This window comes from Balaenoptera ricei, chromosome 10 (genome assembly GCF_028023285.1).
Source record: "Balaenoptera ricei isolate mBalRic1 chromosome 10, mBalRic1.hap2, whole genome shotgun sequence".
NCBI classification, from domain to species: domain Eukaryota; kingdom Metazoa; phylum Chordata; class Mammalia; order Artiodactyla; family Balaenopteridae; genus Balaenoptera; species Balaenoptera ricei.
In genome coordinates this window covers 21,948,689-21,969,296 of record NC_082648.1, presented here as the reverse complement: position 1 = coordinate 21,969,296, position 20,608 = coordinate 21,948,689, and the positions used below count along the sequence as shown (strand labels likewise).

The 20,608-nt window shown below is 40.3% G+C and overlaps 1 protein-coding gene and 1 long non-coding RNA gene across 2 annotated transcripts in view; one reads left to right on the top strand and one right to left on the bottom strand.

The window, feature by feature from the left end:
• SSPN (sarcospan) overlaps positions 1-2,493 on the bottom strand; it is a 38,899-nt gene extending 36,406 nt beyond the window's left edge. Inside the window, exon 1 of the mRNA XM_059935502.1 lies at positions 1,978-2,493. Within this exon, the coding sequence (XP_059791485.1) occupies positions 1,978-2,256 (279 nt within the window). The 5' untranslated portion in view covers positions 2,257-2,493. The remainder of the gene's footprint in view (positions 1-1,977) is intronic.
• Positions 1,766-16,291, top strand: LOC132373060 (uncharacterized). The gene is made up of 3 exons (XR_009505330.1): positions 1,766-1,896; positions 13,263-13,379; positions 15,902-16,291. It is a non-coding gene; the product is annotated as an uncharacterized LOC132373060 (long non-coding RNA).
• Positions 16,292-20,608: the final 4,317 nt, after the last annotated feature.

Sequence of the window (20,608 nt, the reverse complement as noted above, 5' to 3'; positions counted from 1 at the left end):
CTCGCCCGGCTCCTCAGGGCCCCTCCTCACTTGTCTCAGGCCATCCCCACTAACTGCTCTGCTCTACATATGCTCTCTGTTGAAAGACAAGATTACAGATATCATCAATACAGATGTTACTACAAGAAAACTTCGAGTGGATCCCAGATTATAACTGAGAAAACTGGAAAAAACAGATAACTGGCTGCAGATAATGCTCTTTGCACCATATCCAGGGAGCTTCCAAGGGCAACTAGGAGCATGGGCTGCTCCTACAAGGAGCTCATGAAATTTCAGAGCTGCAAGGTTTGTACGTTCCTGTCTTAAACATTAAGACAAATTTTCCCCACCTAATTTGCTTTTTTCGTACTGGACTTTCTAAAGTTGAAATAAAGAAAGGTTAGAAAACACATTTGTAAATGATATTCAAAACCACTGAATGAGAAGTTTCGTTCCTTTCTTCTTTGAATTCACCTAGCCTTGAAGAACAGACATTTTTTTCCCTCTGAGTATGTTAACAGTCGTTGAAGTGACTAAAATACCCAGTATATCTTAGCGAAAAGCTATTTTTAAAATCACTTGATTTAGAAAACTCCAATCATGATAATTTCATGGGACTTCTCAGTACACAAATTAAAAGTTTTAAATTACTCTGCAAGAATTTGGAGTTCGAATAATCTTAAATAGAAAATACCTGCGTCAATGCATACTTAATCAGGTGTTTTTAACATCTGTCCCTGATCCAAAATTATTTTGAGGGTTGTTTTATAAGGTACAGTTCTTGTGGTCAGTAATAGCAGTAATGATGCAATGTGAGACTAGGAGCCAGAGGTGTTGATTCTGGTCTCACCTGACTCCACCACTTTTCACCTCTGGGCTTTGAGAATGCCATTTAACTTCTCTTAGCCTGTTTCCTCGTGTCCACAGATGAATAACAGTTCCCACCTCAAAGTGTTGTTTCAGGGACCAAATGAAATAATGCACGTGAAAGAGATTTTAGTAAGCCCGAGGCACTATAATAATAAAATTACAAACTAAATGTGGGAGCACCATGGCCCAGTGAGGAAAACGCAGATGTAGTCTGGTGCTAAAAGGAATCAACTTGGTTGATTTGCCAACTTTGCCAACTCATGACCTTCAGTGGGTTTGCCCTTGGTTCTCCCATTTGAGAAATGGAAGGATAATAACTACCCCATAAGGCTGATGTGGGGATTAGAAATAATACGTGTAAGGCCTCTAGCAGGACAGGCCCACAGTAGGTGCTCAATAAATGGCACCCATTTCATATCAGAGAATCCGTTTAATTAAGCCAAGTATGCTGTGTCCAAACACTCACTCACAACAGCTGAGCGGTGTTCTGCTTAGACCAGTACATTCATTAGCAGAGTCCCAAATAAGACTCCTGCCACGGCCAGCACCCCGGGCTTATCCCACTTTAGATTCCAGTGGATTAAGGCTGTGCTTGCTGTATTCACATTTCCTGCCTTCAACCACTGTTTTATAAACTTACTACCGGAACTTCAGATTTAAAAAATAAAATCAATTCTACCCAATGTGGCCACTCCAAGTACAGGATATTTCCTAACTTGCTTTTTTACAGGATGAACTTATTCACTTTTTTGCTACTTCTGCAGGGACGAGGGTGGGGTCCGCGGGCGAGGAGAAGGAAAAAACCGAAGTGAATATGCTGTTGTTACTGAGGCTGTTCAGTGTGACCAAAGTAAGCAGCCTGTGCCTCGCCTCCCCAGCTCCAGCGCGTGAGGGTCAGGCCTGTCGGAGGCGGAGGCGTTCGGAGCCACAAGCAGGACAAGGGCACGAGCCCCGCCGCGCCCGGCCCGAGCAGACCCGGGGCGGCGGGCATCGGTCACCAAGCAGAGGGCGAGTTAGAGGCGTGGAGCCGGGGAAGGGCGCATGCAGGTGGGTTAGTGGTAACTCGACCATGCGGCGTGGCATTCCTGTCTGGCAAACGCGCTCAGGCAAAACAGACTCGATGCTTACAATGATCCCAGCCCAAAATGGAGTGTCTCTGACTAGCAGGGAGGAGCTGATGCCGGCCATGAGAAAGCCCACCACGGTCACGGCGACGCCCAGCGCCAGCTGCAGCAGCGCGAGCAGCAGCGGGAACCGGCAGCCGCAGCACGTCCGGGCCTCCTCCTCCCCGCACTCCTTGGGGGCCCCCGCGCCCCTCTTCGGCCCCATGTCCTCGGGCCCCGCGGCGTCGGCGGCCGGCGGTCCCCCCTGGCTCCGCGCGCCGCGGCCCGGCCGCTCCCTGCCCATGGCGGCTGCGGGGGCGACGGCGAGGGCGGCGCGGGGCGGGCCGCGCTGGCCCTGCTCGGCGAGTTACGGAGGCTGAACAAATATGGCAAACATTTGGAGCGACTCGCCGAGCCTCCGAAGGCCACGGGGAGCCCGCGGCGGCGGGGGAGTCGAGGGGGGTCGCCAACTGCCAACTCGCCGGGCGGGACACAGCGCCCGCCGGCTCGGGCAGGGTGGCCCCGCGCCTCCTAAACCCCAGCGCACTTTAGACAGGCTGCGTGTGCGCGCGCGTGTGTGTGTATGTGTGCGCGCACGTCTGTGTACGCGGCCGTGTGTGTGTGTGTGTGTGTGTGTGTGTGTGGTGTATGTCTCCCACTCCAAACCCCAGGATTTTTTCGGTTTTGTTTTTGTTTTCTGAGAGGTGCAGTGCAAGGTGATGAATGTTTAAGTCATTTGAGTTTAATTAGTAGAAAATTTAATCCGAAAGAGGCGTTGCTAGGCTCCAAGCTGTGAAGTTCCAGAAGTTAAATTGTTCTTTATTTTCCAAAAAAGGCATGGGCTCTTTCTTTTTAAATTCTGCAATCCTGCTGACAAATCAAGGCATTTTTCCCATTGAGGTATTTGCTTTGAAATTACTATTTATACAGATGCTGGGCTAATTGGGAACTCTCTCACATGCATTTTTTTTTAAACATCTTTATTGGAGTATAACTGCTTTACAATGGTGTATAACAAAGTGAATCAGTTATATGTATACATATATCCCCATATCCCCTTCCTCTTGCGTCTCCCTCCCACCCTCCCTATCCCACCCCCCTAGGTGGTCACAAAGCAAGGAGCTGATCTCCCTGTGCTATGCAGCTGCTTCCCACAAGCATCTATTTTACATTTGGTAGTGTATATATGTCAATGTTACTCTCACTTCATCCCAGCTTATCCTTCCCCCTCCCCGTGTCCTCAAGTCTATTCTCTACATCTGCGTCTTTATTCCTGTCCTGCCCCTAGGTTCATCAGAACCTTTTTTTTTTTTAGATTCCATATATATGTGTTAGCATACAGTGTTTGTTTTTCTCTTTCTGACTTGCTTCACTCTGTATGACAGACTCTAGGTCCATCCACCTCACTACAAATAACTCAATTTCGTTTTTTTATGGCTGAGTAATATTCCATTTTGTATATGTGCCACATTTTCTTTATCCATTCATCTGTCTATGGACCCTATTTGTTTTTAAAAGCTCTTTTAATCGTTTATATAAAGTCCCTAGCCAGTCTTCGCTAATCTCCACAATGGTGCCTACGGGGATTATTACACACTTTGGACGTGGAGGATTTAACTCAGTCCACGTTTGAGATATTTTTAATGCACCTACAGTGTGCTAGAAAATAAGGATGCTCAAGGTAGATTTGGTCCCTTCCAAAAGTCACCGAACAAATCAATAAAACCGATTATTCTTATTCCCACATACCTCTCCTCAGTAGCACTTAGAGCAAATTTAAGTGAAACCACTCAGAAATGATCCCATCACTTTAGAGTATTTATATCTACTTTGGTATGGTCATTTTAGCATTCAGAAAGCTTTATTTAAAAAAAAAATGATGTTGCCAAGATGCTAGGATAAAGCCTACTCCTAGATTGTTTGCTATCAGCTAATTTAAAGAAAATCTAACTCCCTGCTTTGTCTCCAAAGAATTAGAAACTAATCATCATCAGCTCTCCCTGGGTACCTTTGAAGGTATAAAATATATTCTTGTTTTATGAACTTCAGTGTTTTCCTTATACCTTACTTCTGGATCAGTGAGAAAAATATGGAACAAATGCAGTAGCTTGAAAAGCAGAAACCAAACTGCACATCCCAGCGCTTCCCCTAGAAGCAGTAGAAACAGCGCTCACTCTCACGAGAGGAGCAGAGGGGCTGAGGAAAGGTCATTGTCAACTTTGGGGCCATTACACCATTAGGATTTCTAGTGAGAACAAATAATAGCTGGTGTTACATCAAGGTACCCATGTGACTTGTGCCTGATTGAGAACAACCCAAATGACAAAAGAGAACAATACTTGGTTTTTCTACATAAACCAAGAAAACATTTTTAGGAAGCTGAGTACATGGAAGTAATTATTTGTTCTTACGAATAATACAGCTACCAGTTACTGAGTATCTATCTATTCTGTAACAAGCACATGCTAGGTACTTTACATTCTTGACAGTTACTCGTTGTAATTATAGTTTCTTCTTTTAAAGATGAAAAAATGGAGTAGCAGAATCATTAAGTAGCCAGATTATTGGGCCACTGGCCTAGTTAGGGATGAGTGAGGGGAACCAAATGTAAACTTTTGTGGATTACCTGTTTTGTTAATTACTTCTTGTAGGCAAATAAGTGGATGGACTGATTTAAATCATTTGTGATTTTAAACAATTTAATGATCATAGGTAGTACTTCATCTATCACAGAATTAGCTATTAGCCTTGACTCTAAGAGTATTTGAGTACTTTACAAAAATATCTTGATCCACCACCACAATGTATGTGATAGTTGACTGAGACTGTTATTTCTGTTAATAATTTATAGCTAGATACAAGCTCTATTTGCTGACCATACTGCTGGGCTGTCAATTAGTTAAGAATAAAATATTCTTAGCTTTTCCCTCAATATCTTAAATTAGATGTTAAGTTAGAATAGGTAAACAAAATAATAGGGTATTCCTGTAGGTTTGTCTTCTAAGTTTCAGAACTAGTGTGGCTTACAGTTGCACATAAATTCTTGTAATGAAGGCTTACTTTTAACTGCCTAGGTGAGACAAGTTACAAATGAAACCAGTAGCAGTGAACAACAGCTCAGATAAATTGTAATCCTTCTAGTCTGATTACAATTTTCAGCTTCCAGCAAAGGAAGGCAGTAGTAGTATGGGGAGCCTTACACCTGCTCAGATTCCCAACCACACCCGTGAATCTGTGTCCGAGGGGGCCTGGTCTTTGGCAATACCACAAGGTGATAGTGATGAGGATGGTAGTTTCACTTACTTAATGTGAGGAAGTAGAAACAACGAAGAGGATGACAGAAGTTGTCAGAAGGTTAGTGATAAAGAGTAATCAAGGCTAAAATGGTATCAAAGGGTCTTTAAAAACAACAACAAAAAAGGTCTTCCTTTAATATGTCCTTTCCACAAGAAAAATCACCATTTCCAGCTCACCACATAGTTTAACAGAAATGAACAGGATTTTTTTAGTATTCATAAGTTATAATGTCTCTGTTTTATAGGTTAAGCAATAACCTCTTCAGATATTTATATTACTGGGAAAAAAGGCAAAGTAGAAACAAAGTGTTTTGAGATACTCTACTGGCTGCTCCCATAACTCAAAACTGACAGAGATGGTAACTTAGAAATTATAGGAGAGTAGTTAATAAAAGGTTTGAGATTATTTTGATCCTGTGAGGAAAATAACAAAAATAAGCTTAGTATTTCTGTGTTTGCTGCATTTCAAATTCAACATTATTTGGACGTATTTATGCTGCAGAAATTCAGAACTGGGGAAAAAAATTAGTGTCATTAACAAGATGTCCTTAGGAAATACGACTAGAAATAATCTCTAAACCAACTTATTTTTGAACACATGATCTTAGATTCACCAAGAACAAAAAAGATTTCATAGGAAAAATTATTACAGTTTCAAGGTCTGTGTCAAGTCTCTTTAATATGTAATGACATATATTTTAAATGTTCAATTAGATTTGATTTAAGGAAGTATCAAATATTCTACAGAGAACAATTGAGAACTCATTTATGATATGCAGCACCATTGGTCTCCATATCTAAAATAACTCTAGGGATATTGCTGACATGCATGTGTGTACAACAAATAAAAGAAAATCTAATTTTTTTGTATTTTCTTTATTTATATATCATTAATTCTAAATATTTCTTTTGGCTCAAGTTTTTCTCCAAAGAATTGATCCATTTATGATCTTGGTATGGCAGTTTGTCTTTTCAAGTTAAATGTCATATGTGCAGTGTACTCTCTATGGTTCACATAGGGCTTATAACTTTCTCATTCTATAGAGTGTCCATATCAATGCTAACTATGAATCCTTTCCTAATGCATTCCACCTATTTATATGATGTTATTTATAATATCAAATTTTTCTACATGCAATTTGTACATGTATTTTTGTCTATATAATTTCGATGTGTGCACTGCATATGATAAGGTAGAAATAACAACTTATTATAATTAAGAAATATAGGGAGAAGAATGGATAAAAAATTGTGGTATATTCATACAGTGAATACTACTTTCTAATAAGAAGGAATGAACCATTGATATAGTCAATGACTTGAATGAGTGAAAGAAATTAGACACAAAAAATAAATATGGCATAATTCCATTTATGTAAAAATAAAAATAAAAAGGTAAAAATCTATGATAACTGAATTTAAAAAGAGGTTGTAGAGTTGGGATGAGAGAATTGACCAGAAAGGAGCAAGACGGGATTCTCTGGGGTGATGGAAGTCTTATATATCTTGGTTTGGGTGGTGGTTACGTGGTATAAACCACTGTGAAAAACTCATTGAACAACACTTAAGATCTGTGCCTATTATTCTTTGTAACGATATCTCAATTTTTGAAATGTAATAAGAGGAGAAATACAGGACGTCATTGTATATCCATCAGTTATTAACAATAGAAAAAGTAAAGTTTCTTTTTTTTTAATCTAAATTATCTTACTAAACTCTCTTCATTTCTCTCCTGCCATTCTGATTCCTCTGTATTAATTATCTATTGCTGCATAATAAATCACCCAAAGCTTAGTGGTTTGGAATAACAGTAGTTCTTTATTATTTCATAATTTCTGTGGGTCAGATATTCAAATAGGGTATAGCAGGGATCATTTGTTTCTTCACATTTTCTGGGGTCTCAGCTGAAAGACTTAAAGACTGGGGCCTGGAACCATCTGAAGTTTTGACTGAGGCAGAAAGATTTGCTTTCAAGGTGGCTCACTCATCTGGCTGGTAGGCTGGCTCCTTTCCATGTGGCCTCTCCGTGCATTGGCCTCTCCACAGGCTTGTTTGAGTGTTCTCACAACATGATGGCTGACTTCAACAAGAACAAGAGATTCAGAGATTGAGAGAACAAGACAAAAGCTATCCTTTTTTTTTTTTTTTTAATATTTTGCCATATTTCCTTTATTTTTTCATGTTCCTATATTGTTTTCTTTACTTTTTTTTTTTAAACATCTTTATTGAAGTATAATTGCCTTACAATGGTGTGTTAGCTTCTGCTTTATAACAAAGTGAATCAGTTGTACATATACAATATGTTCCCATTTCTCTTCCCTCTTGCATCTCCCTCCCTCCCACCCTCCCCATCCCACCCCTCTAGGTGGTCACAAAGCACCGAGCTGATCTCCCTGTGCTATGCGGCTGCTTCCCACTAGCTATCTGTTTTACATTTGGTAGTGTATATATGTCCAGGACACTCTCTTACCCTGTCACATCTCATCCCACCCCCTCCCCATATCCTCACGTCCATTCTCTAGTAGGTCTGTGTCTTTATTCCCGTCTTGCCACTAGGTTCTTCATGGCCTTTTTTTTTTTTTTTTTCCTTAGATTCTGTATATATGTGTTAGCATACTGTATTTGTTTTTCTCTTTCTGACTTACTTCACTCTGTATGACAGACTCTAACTCCATCCACCTCATTACAAATACCTCCATTTCATTTCTTTTTATGGCTGAGTAATATTCCATTGTATATATGTGCCACATCTTCTTTATCCATTCATCTGTCGATGGACATTTAGGTTGCTTCCATGTCCTGGCTATTGTAAATAGAGCTGCAATGAACATTTTGGTACATGACTCTTTTTGACCTATGGTTTTCTCAGGGTATATGCCCAGTAGTGGGATTGCTGGGTCGTATGGTAGTTCTATTTGTAGTTTTTTAAGGAACCTCCATACTGTTCTCCATAGTGGTTGTATCAATTTACATTCCCACCAACAGTGCAGGAGGGTTCCCTTTCCTCCACACCCTCTCCAGCATTTATTGTTTGTAGATTTTTTGATGATGGCCATTCTGACCGGTGTGAGATGATATCTCATTGTAGTTTTGATTTGCATTTCTCTAATGATCAATGATGTTGAGCATTCTTTCATGTGTCTGTAGGCCATCTGTATATCTTCTTTGGAGAAATGCCTGTTTAGGTCTTCTGCCCATTTTTGGATTGGGTTGTTCGTTTTTTTGTTATTGAGCTGCATGAGCTGCTTGTAAATCTTGGAGATTAATCCTTTGTCAGTTGCTTCATTTGCAAATATTTTCTCCCATTCTGAGGGTTGTCTTTTGGTCTTGTTTATGGTTTCCTTTGCTGTGCAAAAGCTTTTAAGTTTCATTAGGTCCCATTTGTTTATTTGTGTTCTTATTTCCATTTCTCTGGGAGCTGCAAAAAGAATCTTGCTGTGATGTATGTCATAGAGTGTTCTGCCTATGTTTTCCTCTAAGAGTTTGATAGTGTCTGGCCTTACACTTAGGTCTTTAATCCATTTTGAGTTTATTTTTGTGCATGGTGTCAGGGAGTGTTCTAATTTCATACTTTTACATGTATCTGTCCAATTTTCCCAGCACCACTTATTGAAGAGGCTGTCTTTTCTCCACTGTATATGCTTGCCTCCTTTATCAAAGATAAGGTGACCATATGTGTGTGGGTTTATCTCTGGGCTTTCTATCCTGTTCCATTGATCTATATTTCTGTTTTTGTGCCCGTACCAAACTGTCTTGATTACTGAAGCTTTGTAATATAGTCTGAAGTCAGGGAGCCTGATTCCCCCAGCTCCATTTTTCGTTCTCAAGATTGCTTTGGCTATTTGGGGTCTTTTGTGTTTCCATACAAATTGTGAAATTTTTTGTTCTAGTTCTGTGAAAAATGCCAGTGGTAGTTTGATAGGGATTGCATTGAATCTGTAGATTGCTTTGGGTAGTAGAGTCATTTTCACAATGTTGATTCTTCCAATCCAGGAACATGGTATATCTCTCCATCTATTTGTATCATCTTTAATTTCTTTCATCAGTGTCTTATAATTTTCTGCATACAGGTCTTTTGTCTCCTTAGGTAGGTTTATTCCTAGATATTTTATTCTTTTTGTTGCAATGGTAAATGGGAGTGTTTTCTTAATTTCACTTTCAGATTTTTCATCATTAGTGTATAGAAATGCAAGAGATTTCTGTGCATTAATTTTGTATCCTGCTACTTTACCAAATTCATTGATTAGCTCTAGGAGTTTTCTGGTAGCATCTTTAGGACTCTCTATGTATAGTATCATGTCATCTGCAAATAGTGACAGCTTTACTTCTTCTTTTCCGATTTGGATTCCTTTTATTTCTTTGTCTTCTCTCATTGCTGTGGCTAACACTAAAAGCTATCCTTTTAATGACGCAGCCTCAGAAGTCACTTAGCAACACTTGAGCCACACTCTATTCTTTAGAAGCGAGTCACTAAATCCAGCCCACATTCAAGGGGAAAAGAATTAAGATCCGTGTATTGAAAGAAAGAGTATTAAAGAACCAAAGAGGATCAAAAGCATATTTTAAAACCACCACATTTAGGTATCACCACATTGAGATATGACTGATATATAAAAAATTGCACAAATTTAATGTATATATCTTGATGAATTGGATTTTTTATTGCATAGGGAAAGGGCATGTATGCTACACATTCCATGGCTTCATCAAAGACTCCAAAATCTAAGGAATCCAGACTTCTTTCCTTAGCTCTAGATCTGAAAATGTAAATACCTACTTAAAACTCCATTTGAATATCCCAAATGTACCTCAAATTCACCCTATCCTTGAACTCCACAGAGAAATCAAGTAAGATAAACACAAAGTGTACATAGACTTTAGTGGCAAGGTGGTCATTGGTTGCCCTTGCCAAGAGCAATCCATATAGAGTTTCAAGATTCCAGTGAGTTTAATAGTGAGTGGGAGGTGATGAAGGGGGGAGAAAATTATCTATGGAAAAGCTTAGCTGTGAAGGGAAAGAAAGAGGAAAAGCTATAGCTAAAGGGGTAATATAAAGTTGAGGAAAAGTGTGCCTCTCTGTTTTTGGACAATTGATCAGATAAATTCCTTGAGGTGGGAGAATTAGTCAGAAGGAAAGTCCCTTCACAGGCTGAGATAGAAGGAAAGAATGTAAGATAAGATAAAACACAGTTAAGTTTGCAGGTGTGTGAGGAAGGCAGTTGAGGGAATTTTCTGGCCTCCTCTAGGATGTATACACAACAAATATAGTACCAGCATTCTCCTAAATGATGCAGATTTTAGATACAGAGCCAGTCTACTTCCATAGCCTATCCCACAGCACATTTTATTGCTATATCTCGTAAGTATAGATTTAATGAAACTATATCATTTTCTGAAAAATTTCTCTAAAATAACAAAAACATGATTTTCTGTAAATTACACTAATAATGATGTCTGGAATGTGTATTTGTATATGTATATATATACACACATACATACATATATTTTATAGGTTACAAAGTACTCAAATTATTACTCTCTAAATCTAACCAAAACCCTATGAAGTCGAAATTTCTTCAGTGGTTAAGTGACTTGATCAAGGCTACATTTTTTTAACCATTTTTAAAAATTGAAGTATAGTTAATTTACAATGTTGTTAGTTTCAGGTGTACAGCAAAGTGATTCTGTTTTATATATATATTATATATATATGTATGTATATATATATATATATTCTTCTTCAGATTCTTTTCCATTAACGGTTATTACAGGATATTGACTATAGTTCCCTGTGCTATACAGTAGGTCTTTGTTGTTTATCTGTTTTATATTCAATCGTATGTATATGTTCATCCCAAACTCCTAATTTATCTCCCCCTACCCCCACTATCCCTTTTGAAGGCTACAAGACCTAAGCTCTAAGTTCTCTGCTCTTGCCATTTATATTTTAGCTGAATGACTTGGATTTTTTAGCTTTATTGCAATATGATTGGTACACCACACAAAAATTGCACAGATTTACTGTATATATCTTGATGAGTTGGATTTTTATTGCATAGAGACATGGCATTAATACATTGCACGCATAAGCAGCCATGCGTGGTAAGGGCAAATGTGTGCTAATATACACGTTAAACGTGTTAACATATATGTTAAACATGCATGTTTAGGGCTATGCTCTCAATTCCGATGTGTGGGTTTTCTCCCCACACCACCAAGCAGTTCTCCAACACCAGCTGGGTGTCCTACAATTCAACTCAATTCTGACACTATCTAGCCAGAGACAGCATCAGATTCTAGGTGTTGAGGGCTTGGTGCCACAAGACTGCCCCTACTTCAGATATAAATCGCGAGTCCAGATGGTTATCTGTGCTCCTGACCCACTGGTTATAAATCAGAGGTTTCTGCAACCCTTTCCTTGGGCTTAATTTAGGATTCAGGAAACTATTTTACTCACTAAATTGCCTGTTTATTACAAAGGATGTTAACAGATACGAATCAACAGCCAGAGAAAGAGATACATAGGGCAAGGTCCCAAACAAAGGAGCTTCTGTCCCCATGGAGCTTGGGGCTGTGCACGGTGGCATGTGGAAGTGTTCTGGTTCACCAACCTGGAAGCTCTCCGAATTCAGTTTTTTGTTTTTGGTTTTTATGGAGGCTTCATTACATAGGCATGATTGATTAAATCAATGACCATTGGCGATTGGTTCAGCCTGGGGTGGAGGCTCTCTTCTCCCTGGGTGTCTGGAGGGTGGGACTGAGAATTGCAACCCTCTAATCACGAGGTTGGTTCTCCTGGCGGCCAGCCCACATCCTTAGGTGTGTTCCAAAAGTCATCTCGTTAGCATAACAGAAGACACTTTTGTCACTTTCCTCACTTAGGAAATTCCAAGGATTTTAGGAGGTCTGTGCCAGAAATGGGGACAAAGACCAAATATATATCTTTTGTTATAAATCACAATATCACAAGGGCATAAAGTGCTTGGTGCGTAGATATCCCTGCCGAGTCCCAGGGTAGTGAGAACAGATGCTGTGTAGAATCTGGACCATAAGCACCGTGAGGACAGACGTCTTGCTTTTCTTAATCATCATTGTTTCCACAGTACCCAGCACAGTGCAAAGAACATTGCACGGCTTTAATAAATATTTATAGATCCTAAATAGTCATACAAGTTACACACAAGATTCATCTGGATTCAGATATTTCTGATATAAACAATATATCTTTAAAATCCTTGAATGCATATTTTGTTCGTCCATTTTTCTTTTTCTTTTAAGAGTTGTCTTTAGGAATCACTCAACCGAGACACTTTGGATGAATTATAACCAGGTTTTCTAAATAATAACATTGAAAACACCATAAAGTCATTTTAAATATCCTATGTGTTATAAGCAAACTATACGATTTTCAATTTGACCACTACTCTTCCTCTTTACAGTAAGTGAGTCACTGTCTGACTCCAAGCCAGACTGACATCTTTTTTCATTTTCATAATATGCAGGTTTCCATAGACTTACAACTCCCTGCATTTGGTTCCATATCCAGTCATCACCTCCTTTAAAGACATCTTTGGCTCTAAGACAAATCTTTATAGGCTGTGTTCTTTTCCTCCTACCATTTTTCTATAAACTCTCTCTCATTTTTAGTGCATCAGTGAGTGCAAACATCGGACTCAGTCCGCCTGAGTTCCAATCCCGGCTCCAATTCTTACCAGCTGTATGATGTGGACATGTTCCCTCACCTCTCTAAGCCTTGATTTCCTATCTGTGAAATGTGAATATTAAAAGTACTTATCTCAGAAGGTCTCTATGAAGTATAAATACAACAGTTCATGAAAACATGGAGGACATTTCCTAGCATGGATAAGTAATCAGTAACTGTTAAGCTATTATCCTAGCTTATCATTCTTGGCCTACACAAGGGGCTCAATCAGTATTTTCTGAATGGTTAAATAAATAAACAAGTCAACAGATACTCCTTTTGTTTAATTACTTCTATCCCTTGAAACTGAAGGTACCCTGACCGATGCTCCCGCCCAGGTGAATCTCAGCACTGCCACGGGCATCCTCGTCTCTGCAACAATAGACCTGCTGTTGTCTAAGAAAACCATATAGGAGTGACAAGTGAGTGGTGAGTGGTTGTTTTGTTTTTTTTTTTTTTTTTTCTGTCAAACTGTATCAGAAGATATGAAGCCATTGTAGGGCAGGATAGATATTTTATAAAGTTTCTATTTACAATACTTTTGCAATGTAGCATATAAGGAAATGCCAAGTGCTATTTTATAATCCACACCACTTTCAGCTTAGGTGTATTTGTATGAGCATTATGCTCAACTAGCTAATTACACCTGGAAATTCTGTTGCTCTTTTACTAGCCTAAATCATAAAATTAAGTAGTAGGTTAGCAGATAACTTGTATGCACTGCTTTTTAAGCCAGGGTTGCAGGTCAGAATCACCTGTAGAGTATTTGATACATGTGTTTGTTGTTAATGTCTGACTTAGTTATATTTTAGGTGGGGTCCAGGCAGTTAGTACGTTTGGGATGTACCCCTGTGATTAAGTCCCACTCTGAAAACCTGCCCAGGACACACTCCCAGCTAAGCTCAACACTCTCCCCATCCCCTAAGGCAGTAAGAAACATTCCTTTGTCAAAGACTGACTGTAACGTTATCATTTTATTTCTTCTTGGTACCTTTTTCTCAGGAGTGAGTGCCTGTACAGCATCCTTTCTTGAGTTCATTCAATAAACATTTAATGAGTGCCTAAAATGGCCAAGTAAGCCAGCAGGCACTGATGGTAAAAAGGCAGCAGGTTTCTGCTCTCAAGGAGCCCACATTCAACTGGAGGGAGACAGACACATAAACAGGGAAGTGTAATAAAGTGTTACGTGTGCGAGGACAGAATTGTGTGTGAGGTACAGCAAGGCATGAAGGCACAGTGACTCTACTAGAGAGTGTCACAATCAGTGTCATTTGCCTGCATTCCTGGGAAACATGTGGCATAGCAGAGTAATTATTCATGCCTTGTGGGTTTTTATCTATGGGGTGACTCTGGAGTGTGTCAGCTTGGACCTACTGGTTCAGACTTACAGCACCATGTCTCCCAGCCAACAGCTCCTTCCCTGTGCCTAATCCTTGGAGACAAACCTTCCTAGTTTCACTTTTTTGCTCCTCCACCTCAGGGTAGTAAAGGTATAATCAGACCAGAGCAAGGCGAGAGGAGCTGACCGACTCTCAATACCCAAGCATATTGCTGGCCCCTAGGAGGATAGCCCTCTCTCAACTCCCCTGAAGACTGAAGAACCAAGGTCTTGCTGGAGTTCATGAACCCCATGCCTGTCAATCATTTTCAACATTCTTCAACATCTATTTTTTTACTTAGTCATATTTTTTTATCCCTAAGCAATCTGTAATAAACATGTAGTACACCATGCAGATTTGGGGAAAGGGCATTTTTTCAATGTCATGCATTATTTTTTGTTCTGTTCCTAAAAGCCTAAACAATCCATATTTTAAATAAAAAATAATTTAATTTTCTTGTGCATCCTGTTTAGAGAGAGTAGGGGAAGCATGTGAAATGCTTATTGAAGGAAGTTGCTTGAGGTTTAATAAGAATGAAACTAGCACCTAGAAAAAAACTCATCAAGATGCTAAAAGCAGTTGCTTGGGGGCAGTGGGACATGGATAATGTTTTCCTCTTCTTCCTATTTTTCTGTTGTCCTCGAACGGGCACATTATATTATGATGTAACCAAAACAAAACACAAAACAAAACAAACCAAACACCCCCCAAAACCCTTAGTTTTCAAAAGAAACTCACTTCAGTAGAGACTGGGTCTTAGATTTATTTTAGAGTCACCTAAACAATGGAGAATTAGGTACATAATGGATGCTCAATTAAAAAGATATTACACTTGGTAGATTGAGAAATTCTCTCTGGATTGAGTCTTCATATATTAATTGAATTTAGTTTCAATAATGAGATGCTGCTAAGATAATATTTTTAAAAGAAAGTTTGTGAAAAGAAGAGATAAGTATAATATACTAAGGAAAAGGCAAAAATTTCTGGAAGTATGAGGGATTATAATAAGCCAGTGGTTCTTATCCCTGACTGTGTATCAGAATCACCCATGATACTCTTTTTAAATGTCTGTGACCTAGACTTTCCTCTAGAAATTCTAATTCAGGAAGTGGGTTGACATACAGCATCTGCACTTTTCAAAGGCTCCATAGATAATCTTGATGCAGAGGTAGGATTGTAAACCATTATTCCAAATGAAATGAATCAATCAATCCAGGCACCAACTAATGCATCCGAAATGACCTGGGTCCTTCAACTTTGTCAATTAAAAGTAGTTAAACTTTTACTTAGTAAAGCTATAGTTGCTCAAACACTTGGCATTTTTCTTTGGGAAATTTCATCAAAGATGATTTAAGAGCCGCCCAAGATAATCATCCTTATTACTTAATGCTTGTGTAAACCTAGCCTGCTAATTTTATTTTATTAAAGATTGATTACCAACTTGGGACAGAAATGTAAAGGCAGAGGTAATCACCTTGTCCCTCCATTCCCATTATCTGCTACCCCCAGTGAATGCTCAATTAGGCTCTGATGAATGAATGAATGAATGGTTCTTCTTCCTCATTTTCACAGATGAGCCTCCGAGCAGTCGTGCCACTTGCCCACGGACTCACTACTAGTTGATGGCAGTGCTGGGACTCAAAAATCAAGAAAGCCCATTCTCAGGGCTCAAGTCCTCCCATGCTGCCACATGCTTTACTCACCTCCAAACAACTGTTGATTGTCCCAAAAGTTAAATCCATCCTTCAAGAATGCTATTATCTTCCATAGAGAGCATTACAAATAATGTACCACAATTCTATAAACATAATTGACAAAAATACTTAGAGCAGCAGTAACACCACGTGAGTGGAATGCCTTCCAAAGTGACTACTTCGAAAGAGACACGATTTCTACATATAAGTTCTGGTTCTTAAAACTCGTAAAATAGATAGCTAGTGGGAAGCAACTGCATAGCACAGGGAGATCAGTTCTGTGCTTTGTGACCACCTAGAGGGGTGGGATAGGGAGGGTGGGAGGGAGGGAGATGCAAGAGGGAAGAGATATGGGAACATATGTATATGTATAACTGATTCACTTTGTTATAAAGCAGAAACTAACACACCATTGTAAAGCAATTATACTCCAATAAAGATGTTAAAAAAACAAAACAAAAAAAACCCTCAGTCTTTGATTTCTAAGTTGCACAATGTACCCTCCACTTATATATTGTTCCAATGAGGGGCATCAATGTGCCAGGTTTAGTTATTAGTTTCCTTCAGGTCAGTATCTCACTGGAAAAATTTGGCTCAGATCACCTTACCAAAAAAAAAAGCTAAACTTTGACCTGTAATTAATTGGTGCCTCTGTTTTCACAACTGTACATTTTTAGATAAGACTGCCAGATTGCCTCCCTAATTGGCTTGTGTAAACTGTCCTGTAGAACCAAAAGAAACTGTAGTGTTTTTTTTTTTAATGCATTTTCACCATACCCCTTTTTTAAGCCACCATTGGAGAAAAAAATTATAACAATAAGACAGGACAAGAGGGCTACCATTGTTGACCAATCTCCCTCCAATAATAAGAATGTTGGAGTAGGACTTTGGTCTTAAATAATAACTTTTTTTTTACAACATAATTTTTGCTGCTATCATGTCTTCAAACAGAAGGTAACACAGAATTCGGATAAACAGAGAAGTGGATAAAATTAAAGTTGCCCCAACTATAATGAGAACAGCTTCTTTGGATAAAAAGGGGGCGGGGGGAGAATGAGTATTAAAGTCTAGGAAAGGAAAAAGATTTTCACAAAGATCACAGTTTTTTACTGATATGACCAAAGTGAGAAAGAAAATAGATCCTCATTAAGCAAAAGTAAAACTTGCATGAGATTCTGTGCAGTGTAAGAGAATCATTCTGGTTTTTGTTAAGCCTGCTTCTTGTCTTCAAACAGTATCTTCCCTGGAGCACAGCCAAACCAGCAAGGATTATGGTGGGTACATCAGTGTGTACATCTGAAAGGACTGGCAGACAATAGAGATTGTTTGCCCCTCGGAAATTTTTAATCCTTCCTTCGAAACCTATAAATTCTGCTGCATATCCCTCCACTTTTATTCTTACCATCAGGATGCTTTATGTGTGCAAACAATCCTTGATAGATGTTTAGCTTAGAGCTGAACTCAACATTTGAGTCCCTTACTTGTATGAGATGCTATACGATTCAGGAGAAAATGAAAAGACAAAACAAATCTAATTTCCTCTCCATTCCTCTCAAAAGATCTACAAACGCCTTTCAAGTTTTCTTGTATCTTAAAGTAGTGTTTCTTTCACCCCAGAATATCTCTCTGGACTAAAACTGTTTAGTTATTAAACCGTGAACTTTAAAGTTAAATTTTAGATCCGGGAAAAATATGCTGTGTACCCAGAACATCCAGGGGACAGTTAAATGGGAGGAATCGAATTTCTTAAGTTTAGAGGTGCAGTTTATATTCTGTAGCATGAGATCGTGTATGTCATGTTGTATGACGGTGGGGCTATCTGAGGTGGCGTGGGAGGTGAAGTAGAAAGTCCCTTCCCTTGTCGTTGCCTCTGACGAGGTTCTGCAAGCACCCTAGTGTCTAAAGGCGTCGGGACACTCAGTTCATTGTGTCAAGAAAAGAAACCTCACCGCTCTGTGCACGATCGTGTGAATGAATATTCAGCACCTCCAACTCAGATTCACGGCTAATGATCTAGATTCTGAATTTTCAAGGGCCGATTGTGTGGCCTCCTTCTTGCATGCTGCCTTTCTTTTTTTAGTAGTTTCATTATTTGTTCACACCTCCAGGAGAAGAAGTGGAGAAAGAAGATGAAACATAAATTCATCAACTTTTTTCAACTACATCCTCATTGCCAAACTTCTCTGGTTCCAAGAGGGCTTGTGGGAGAGCACAGAACAGTTGGGGGAGCAATCTTTTGCTGTGCCAACAAAAATGTAACACAGGGCACACTTCCTCACATCAGGACCAACTGAATCCTCTTCAAACAGAAAGACAGCATCCGAAGTTAATATTTGACTATGGCACTGAAAGAAAAAAAAAAAAAAAAAAGTCTGGCTAAACCCAGGATCCAACCACCTGAAGGTTTCAATTACCCAAGTGCTGACCTGAGCAGAGAGACCGCAGCACCGTGTGTGTGTGTGTGTGTGTGTGCGTGCACGTGCGTGTGTGTGTGACACATACAGAGTGTACACAGCTGAAAACGGATTGGCTCTGTTGCCTCCTTCCACAGGTAGCCTTAAACTAAGAGGCATGAGATTTAGTTTTTTCTTGATGACTTTCATATAGATTGCTGGCACCATTTGGTAAGGCCTCTTAGGAGGCATTTGGAACTAAGGCCATACACAGGACAGCCAGTGTTTCTGATGCCGTTACGGGTACAGTCATGAGAAACTGAAAATACGCCCATGCCGAGCTTTTGTTTATTGGTGATGGTTTGAGGAATACAGAGCCCACAAGCAAAATTGTGAAGTCGAGGGGACTTCTCGTGACACAGGCCTGCCTCTCTTTTGAATCCTCCTGTGTCCTGATGGTACCACCCCTCACCCCCACCCCCGTCATAGTGCCTGGCTCCTGCCCCCAGCAAAACAGGGGAGGACAATCCATCAGGACGAGTGAGACCCAGTCCATAAGTGACAAGCTTAATCTCGTCCACGCCTTCGCATTACCCTCAGTATAAAAGTGCAGACCTCTCAACCTGACTCCCTTGCTGCCCGCTCCGCCCTCCCCTTCTCTTCTCCGTCTCGTCTCCAGCCACACAAGGGTCCTTTCCTTCCACAAGCTCTGCTCCCTTCTTGCTGCTGGGCCTTTGAACACTCTGTTCTCCACGCCGGGAACACTCTCCTTCCCGCTCCCCCAGCCATCTCCCAGGAAGCCGGCCTTGACCCTGCAGCCTTGCTCAGCTCTGCCCCTCAAGCCCTTTCCTAGATTACCCGTGCTTCTCCTTTGAAAGTCCCCATGTCAGGGTTGGTCTTTCATGTCATGTTGTGTTCCCACCTCAGTTGTCAGCCTGTGAGTGTCTGAGCTCTTACGTGTGTACTGCTGCAGTCCCAGCACAGAGCATGGCCCACACCAAGGGCCAAATAAATATCTGCCGTGCTCTTAACTACACTTTATTGTTTCCCATGTGTTAGGGATACCTATTGCCCTGACCACGTCAATTTCTGCAGAAGTCCTCTTTCTTAGTCCCTCCTCAATGCGCATCAAAGCATGTGACCTTGCATTTCATGGCGTAAAGTAATTGGACAACTGCTAAATAGCTGACACAGGAGATTTGATCCATAGGCCAACAGTGAACTGAGACTTGGGGCCTTGTTCAAATGACAATATGGGCCAATCAGATTCCTCTCCGGAAAGTCTGGAATTGGGATATGAGCATTAGTCCCGTCATTCGTGGATGTCAGAGATAGCCAGTCCTGATATACATGATATATAGAGAATTGGATGGGGCCGTGTGGGGTCTTGTACGGCTACTAAAGTAGAGAGCTGGTTGAAGCAGAAGAGCAGAACATATAGTCAGAAACAGACGTGAGAGAGACCAGGTGTCATTTAAGACTGAGAGAGACCAACTCCAGCTCCTGATTTTTCTAGCTCCCAGTTTCTGGGATTTCTGTTCCTTGTAACCAAAGGATTTGTGATTAGAACCCATTGCCTCAAGATTTCTAGGCCCCAAGGACCCCAGTTAGCCCTTCCAGGTGAACCCAAGAGGAAAAACAAGCAACACCTGTTGCCTCCCCTCTTTGATGGGAGGGGAAGCAACAGGTGGTGCTGATCCCTGGGGGGCTTCTGTTACCTCCACAGTCCCTCCCCGGGGATGACCCTGCCTGAGTACCCACATGGCAGCATGACTGCTCAAAGCTGAGCACCTCTAATGACTGGGGATGCAAGCAAAGGTGCCCAGTGGTACAGCTTTGATCTGAGTGTTCAGAGCCATGTAGCAACCAACCCCATATGCCAGGGTTTCACGAGTAGAGGCTGGAATAGCAAGCCAGTTAAAAGTGAAGTTCTGGTATTCAGTAATGCCAAAGATTCACTGAGAGACAGAAAGGAATAATACTTATATAATGATGGCATTGAAATAACGTTTTATGTTTCACGAAACCCTTTTACTTAAACCACCTCATTGGATTCTTGCAGCAATCCTCTATTCGGTCACTGAGCTTTGCTAATTTTATATTCTGAACTTCCTTTGATTCTGTCTCCCTCTGTTCTTATATTCTTACTTCCTTAAGAATAAAGTTCAATGTGAAGAGCCTTGCAAAGTCAC